We start from the raw sequence: 7,677 nt of genomic DNA, 5'->3' as shown, positions 1-7,677 counted from the left end.
AGGATGTTTAATTGCTTCCATTAAATTTGTTAGTTTCTTTTGATATGAACAGTTCTTATACCCCAAACTGGGAGGACAAATTTCTTGAAACTGGCGGATAGAATGATCAAAACCTTTTGTGCAAATGTCAGTGCTACCGCAGGCAATCCATGGATGAAAATAACTACATTTCTTGGTGATACAGATGTGAAAGTCATGGTCAAGAATAATATAAAAGATACTGCAATGCCTCCTGGTACATCCGTGGTTTTCACTACTTCTCTTTGGCTAGAAGTCTCCCCAAATCGATTGTTCAACTTCCTACGTCATGAGAATTCCAGAACCAAGGTATGCTTGATAACTTTTTTTTTCCTTAAGCAAACAAATATTTATATGTACGAAGAGCAAGTACATAAACAAATATTTATAAAATAAAGAAAACTTAAAAATTAATTGAAAAGACAAGGCACTTCAACGTATATATAACTGATATACTACCTACGGTTGAAAAAATTAATGTATAAGTTTTCTTTAATTTGAAAAATGATTACACTAAAGGCATTTACCATGGTGGTGAATTTGAATGCCAATTCTGTTTCCTCTTCAACATGACTAATTTAATTATGATGGCATCAATAATAAAGCTCGATGTAATGCCATATGTGCTTACGTGTTTATGCTTGTTGATTTTGTTGACTAATTACAGTGGGATATGCTTTCACGTACACTTGTTATTAGAGAAATCGCGTCATTGCTTAAAGGAGAAAATCCAGGGAATTGTGTTTCCTTAATGCGTGCAAATGTAAGCATATTTAATTAGTTTATCAGTTTTTACCTTTCATTTCAATTTCTTCAAAAACTCAATCTAATTTAAACCTAAACCACCCTTTTATTTGCCCTATTCTTAGACCTCAAAGGGCAAGCTTGAGATCTTTTATCTGCAAGAGAGTTACACAGACTCAACAGGTTCCTATGTGGTATATGCTCCACTAGACGAGTCAGCTCTCACAGCTATTGTAAAGGGATCAAACCCTGACAAAGTGATGATTCTGCCATCAGGGTTTAGTATACTTCCCGGAAGGTTGCAAGGAGATGAAGATAGAGGCACTGGAAGTCTTCTAACTGTTGCATTCCATGTAGTTGAAAGTGCCACAAATAAGCCATATATCCCTCCTGAATCAATCCAAATCATACACAAAGTCATTACAGATACCGTTACCTCTATAAAGGACATTGTGCTGTATCATAATCATCGCAACAATTGGATGGAGGATCGAGATTTTCTAGTCAGATCCTAAATGGCTTGCAGCTCCGGGTTAACGTTTTATGTGGCAAAATGTAATAATGTAGAGTGTGTAGTGTAGACTATGTTGTTTCTAGCTTGTTTTTTTGGGTCTTTCACTGCTGAAGCACATGCGCCGCTAGGTATAGTGGAAGTTGGTATACTTTTCTCTTTTTAAAGTTTCTTTTCCCGTGAGAAGTGTTGGTACCTCAATGAATTATTGTTGGTAATTATTTTTGAGAAATTTAATAGGATGAGCAAATAATTGGTGAGGATGGTGAAAGTGTAAAACACAAAACAGACTTTTCCTGCAATGTTTCAAGTGTGTTTGTTTTCCTTGATGATGTCTATGCTTGGGATCCAAGGTGGATTATACTAGTTGCCTAAGCATATACGGTATGTATGTAGTGTGTGAGCGTTTAGCTTTTTCTTTTCTTATTCTCGTATTGGTTATGCCAATCATGAGTATCATGTTGCGCATAGCCTTTCATGTTTTTGTGATGACAGAGAATCTATGTTCCTGAATATGAAAAAGTTGTATCCTTTATTTTTTGGTTCATGACTATAGCAATATTAGCGAAGAGAAATGACTACAGGTAAAATATATACTACCTCCGATTTCTTTTATATTATAAGAAAAAAATCTATCAGATATAAGTAAAAATTAATTTATTTTATTTTATTAAATGAAATTATTTTTAAAATATCATATATTTAATAGGACAAAAGATTTTTCTTTTATGTTAACAAAAATAAACCTTTTTGATAAATTATTTTTAAAATATCTGTTTCATTGAAGAGTAATTTATCAAAAAGGTTTATTTTTGTTTTGAAATTAACTAATTTTTTAAAAAGTATAATTTTTTTTTCTTATAATAGAGACCCGAGAGAGTATTCTTTAATACAATATTTTGAAATATATACTCTGATACTAATTTAAATTTATTGATGAGGAACATAAAAGTGTGTGGTTCTACTTTTTATTTAATGAATTTTTTATTTGTAAATTTTAATAAATTTTAACTAATAATATAAATACTTAAATATGTTTCAAATCCTCACTATCACTATCTTATTTTATTCCTTACAAAAAAATTATTACTTTTAAATCCTTAGCATTTTTCTTAGTGTTCTTTTAATTCATGCCATTAACTATATTTAGTTTAATATTAAAATGGCTAATAAAATGGAAAATATTAATTAATATAATTAAGGTAATAATGAATAATATTTTAAATTAAGATAATAGATTACTTTAGGTGGTCAATCAACTTTTCTTCCCCTTTAAACACCATTGTCATCACAACATTTTGTGTATCTCTGAAACTGAAAATAAAAACACTCTTAATTAGATTGAACGTGAAAGTAAATTGCATGAAAAAAAAACAAAAATCACAATTACTGAAAAAACAATTTCCTTTGCTGCGATTAAATTCCATGAATTAATATTCTATTTACTTCATGGACATATATATCAAATTCACTTGACTGCAGCTTTTGCTCCAAAACTCTTTAATTTCGTCAGCATCTCCACGCCATCCTCATTCCACATGCGATAGTAACTAGTAAGAGGTTATATTAGGCTTTGGAACTTTCAAGAACGACGACTTTAGGTTGCATATTGAGAATTGGATATGATGAAGGCACATAAACATGTGGTATGACGACGAATATAATGTTCAATGTTCTGAACTTTGAAAGTGGCCATACGCTGGAAATTTCGAATGAATAATACTTTACGAGATTAAAGAAACAATGAACTCTTTCTTTAACATCTTTTTTGGTTTATTCAAATTTAAGAGAGAAAATGACCACTTATATTTTTTAGTGTTAAAAGCAATATTAACTAGTTTGACCATTTTAGTCCATTTAAAAACTTCTTAATCGTGATAAAGGAATTTCATTGTTAGTATATTTTTTTTCCATACATTTTGCTTTCTCACTCAATCGATTAAGAGTGTTTCTTTTATTTTTTGCTAGTCTGAGAAATACATATAAAAGATGGTGACAAGGGTGTTGAAGGGAGAAGAGAAATAGAATATGTAAAAGATGAGAGATGAGAGATCAGATAACATAGAAGAGAGAGTAGAGAGAAAAGTGTGTTTTATTTTTTTATAATATTAAATATTAAAATACTAAATTATAATAACATCTCTATATTAAATTTAGGCAAAATTACAAAATTGGTTCCTCACTTTATCTTCAATTATGGATTTAGTCTTCCTATAATTTAATTCATAAATTTGGTTTCCCAGTTTTATAAATTCCTGCAAAATTAATCTTGGAAGCCCGATTTGGACGTGTGACCGTTAACCTCAGAGGTTAACTGCCACGTGTGACTGTCACGACTCACGTGTCAACGTCTGAGTGGTTCCCTGTAAAGACTTCATTTTTTGTAGGTAAAATTATACTTTTGGTCCCTCAGTTTTACCCAAATTTCAATTTTGGTCCCCTATAGTTTAATTCACACATTTAGTCCTCCAGTTTTATAAATCCCTTTATAAATTGTTCTTGCAAAATTGGTCTTTTGAATGGTTTAGCCACTGGTGCTAGAGACATGGTAGGTCTTGATAAATCTCGCACTTTTTTTTCATCACAAGTTTTTCACTCACTTGGAACCCAGAGAAAAATCACTATTTGTCTCTTTTCCACTTCCGGAGTTGTTCAACTTGGGAAAGTGGTGCATGAATCCCAACTTGGGTCTGAAATTTTCAGATCTCTTACATTAACAGTTTCTGCAATAACTCCCTATGTTCAACTTGGAAAAATGACGCATGAATCCTAACTTTTGGAGTTGTTCAACTTGGGAAAGTGGCGCATGAATCCCCCATGCGGTATTATGTGTATACGACTGTTTAAGTGACCTATGTGTGATAATAATATTTTTGTTTGAAATTTGAAATATAATTTCTCGAAATTTGACTGAATTTATAAAAGAATTTATAAAACTAGGGGACCAAATGTGCGAATTAAATTATAAGGGGACCAAAATCGAAATTGAAATAAAATTGGGGGACCAAAAATATAATTTTACCTACAAAAAATAAAGTTTTTACATGGAACCACTCAGACACGTGACAGTTACACGTGTCATTGACACGTGACAATTAACGTCGGTCAACGTCCAAATCAGACTTTTATGTAAGATTTATAAAATTGAGTGATAAATTTGTGAATTAAATTATAAAAAAACCAAATCTAAAATTGGAAATAATCTAGGAGACCAAAAGTATAATTTTTCCATAAATTTACTCAAATAGAAGCGAAGAAGGGAAAGAACTACTCGCATTAATATTCACGATAAATAAAAATTATGTCAGGACGAGCCACTACATACTCTGTAATTTTGTCATATATTCACCTGTATGGTCTCACGCCATTATACATAGAATTGACAAGCATTTTATTGGCTGAGAACATCTTTAATACATATATTTTGAAATCTTGAGTTATTTTGTATGGATTTTGCAAAGTCACACGAGATTTAAGATTTCTTTTATTTTTTTTTCTTTAATAAATAAATCTTAATTGAAGATTTTAAATTATTTTTTTGTCTCATAATTGATTTAGTTTCTATTAATTAAGTAATTAGTTATATAAATTTTTAGTATGTACAAAAATCCTAATTTATAAAATATTTTAATCTAAAGAAAGAATCCAATACTAGCCAACTATGAAGGTTTTAATGGGCAACCTAACATATAAAAGGGTTATACCTACCATGATTTAATTTTAAGTATAATCATAAGTAGAAAATATCAGACTATTAGGAGAAATTATACTATGTTCCTCACTTATCTCTTTCTTTTCTCCTCACTTTATCTCTTTCTTCTCATCGTCTTCTTCTTTCTCTTCTCCGCAGTCCTTCTCAGATCCTTTTGTTTTTGCCACTACATCGTCGACGACTGCTGCCACCCTTCGTCTTCTGAATCCCTGTTCTGTTAATCTTTCCTTCTTAACTAGTAAAATATGACTTTTTATTGCAAAAGTTGAGATCTTGGGAGTTCTTCCGCAAGATCGTAACCTCCACCGTGGAGATCTGACCTTGTGCTCTAATGGAAGTTCTTTGAAGATCTCAGATCTTGGCCTAGGAACCTGTTATGATACCTACTTTGCTATTTACAATAATGGAGAAATTAAATGGCTATAAAGTTCGAGAAAGAGAAGAAAGCGTGGAGTACGTGTATTTAATTTGAATCATTCATTAATGAGTACACACATTTGATAATTGAACAACTTAATTAGATTCGCAGCCATTGAAACTCAGAATTAGTTTAGAAAATAATAAGTGCTCCTATTCATCAAATGCACAACATTCGTTGAACAAATTTATTTGTAAACAACTGGGAAACTCGTCCATCATTTGAACTTTAAAGCTCAGAAATTATAACAAATCTTGAAGTTGTTGACAGAAACCATCAACACACGTCGACTCTAAATTGTCTCTTAGTAAGAAGTTCCTCAGTTTGGCATGATTTTCTCTCACTTCTCTTCCAACCTCAGTCTCATCTTCCATCACAGTCTTCACAGCTTTGCATACACTTTCTTTTGTGAACAACCCATCTTCTTCCCCTTTCTCTACTTCCACGCCAACCTTCAACTTTCTACTAAACATTCTTGCATTTATAATATGATCAGCACCCAACCTAGGTAAGAACACCAACTGACACTTATTCACAAGTGCCTCTGTCACAGAAGCAGCTCCACAGTGTGTTATGAAACACCCAACAGAACGGTGTCCTAAGATCAATTGTTGTGGCACCCAACCTTCATCTACAATCCCTCTTCCTTGAACCCTTTCTCCGAACCCTTTTGGCATAGCTTCTTCAATAGATTCAAACCCATTAGGTGGCTTAAGTGCTGCAAGAAATGGAAAACCTGCTTGCTCCAGACCAAGCAACAACTCTTGAAACTGATTTTCCGGTAACGAGCCTTCGCTTCCATATGCACAGAAAACAACAGAACCAGGGTTGAATCCTTCAAGCCATGAAACCCATTTTTCCTCCAAAGTAGAGTTTGGTGGCTCGGGTAAAATAGGCCCTGAAAATAGAACAGGTTTTCTATACACGATTTCAAGATAGTCAGCATATGTACCATCGATTTCTCTGCAACCTTTGAATCCAATAGCATCTGCCAAGCTTGAACCTAGGCCCAGGCGATCGTACAAGAAAACACCACTTCCAAACTCGAGTTTTCTTGTGGCAGCAAGGAATCGAAGTTCATGTGCATGAAGCTTGATGGATGAATCAGGGAACCCCTTAGGTGGCTTCATAAGATCAACTTCGGTTAACTCTCCTCCTTGGATCTGCCTTGGTCCGTTCCAGAGGTATGCTATAGTTGATGGATTAAGTATCCAGTATTGTATGCACTTTATGCCCAAGCTTCGTGTTATGTTTGGTAACCAATGTTGGAAATCGAAGAAGACAATTTGTGGCTTCAGTTCCCTTAGGAGAAGTTCGATGTGCTTCTCTGTGCTATCCATAGCGGTGGCAATAAGTGGGAACAAAGAGGAGGGCACGTCTGAAGTGGTTTCAGCATCGTGAGGAAGACCATCAACGTGAGGAACATTGATGGGGACAAAGGTGATGTGGTGTGGGTGAAGGTTGAGATGTTGTAGTTTGGTTTGTGTTCTTCTGGGGGTGAAGAAGGAGATTTTGTGGCCTCTCTTTGCTAACTTGTTGGAGAGGTGAAGAAATGGGATGAAGTGGCCCATGGCAAACCATGGAAACATTGCTATGTGCATAGATGGTGCGTGTGCATCCATAGCTGCCAGGACTTGTTGCAGGTTCAACTACTGAACCAATTGAGTGACACAAAAACCATTCAGCCAATTATTTGTATATTAAACTAAAAGTAATTAAATTGAAATGAATTTCCAATGAAGTACTGTATTATACCGAGGCTGAAAAATGTACCAAAAAAATCACCCATATAGACTGTTTTAGCTGAAGCGGTCTGGCATCAAGACAGTGAAAAAAAAGTCATGGAATGCGCCACCTCATTACTTACTAGTATCCTCACCCTTCGAAGGCAAACTTTTGTAATGAACAAAAGTAGTTTTTTTTTTTTTGCATAGATGAAAAGAGTAGCTATTAACATACTGAAATGAAAAATTACACATGGAAACCCGAGATGCTAATTGGCACCTAGTCAGAAAATATAAAAATGAGAAAAGTATAGATACTATAGGTAGAATATGTTATGTGACACCTTAAGTGACAAAGAAAGAGATGAGGGAGAACGGTAACTAAGATAGATAATATGATTTAAAGAGAAAATAAATAAACATGTTAATTAGATGTTTAAAATATATGATTGTTTAAGTATAAGTACTTTTATAGATATTATGATTTGGCATGAAGAAAGAGATAGAAAGAAGGAAAAAAATATTTAATTTGTTAAGTGTTTAAAAATGT

The 7,677-nt window shown here is 33.3% G+C and overlaps 1 protein-coding gene across 1 annotated transcript; it reads right to left on the bottom strand.

Annotated features, from left to right (window-relative positions):
• Nucleotides 1-5,422: 5,422 nt before the first annotated feature.
• Nucleotides 5,423-7,211, bottom strand: LOC114378420 (UDP-glycosyltransferase 79B30-like). The gene has a single exon (XM_028337009.1). It carries the CDS (start codon nucleotides 7,023-7,025, stop codon nucleotides 5,646-5,648), a length of 1,380 nt encoding a protein of 459 aa, XP_028192810.1. The 5' UTR covers nucleotides 7,026-7,211; the 3' UTR covers nucleotides 5,423-5,645.
• Between the last annotated feature and the right edge of the window lie 466 nt (nucleotides 7,212-7,677).

This window comes from Glycine soja, chromosome 12 (genome assembly GCF_004193775.1).
Source record: "Glycine soja cultivar W05 chromosome 12, ASM419377v2, whole genome shotgun sequence".
NCBI classification, from domain to species: Eukaryota; Viridiplantae; Streptophyta; class Magnoliopsida; order Fabales; family Fabaceae; genus Glycine; species Glycine soja.
The sequence above is the reverse complement of the archived record's forward strand: the minus strand, read 5'-3'. Positions and strand labels throughout refer to the sequence as shown.

What these genes read in the sequence shown, in the direction of transcription:
- LOC114378420 (XM_028337009.1), bottom strand. Translation starts at nt 7,025, where the DNA reads ATGGATGCACACGCACCATCTATGCACATAGCAATGTTTCCATGGTTT.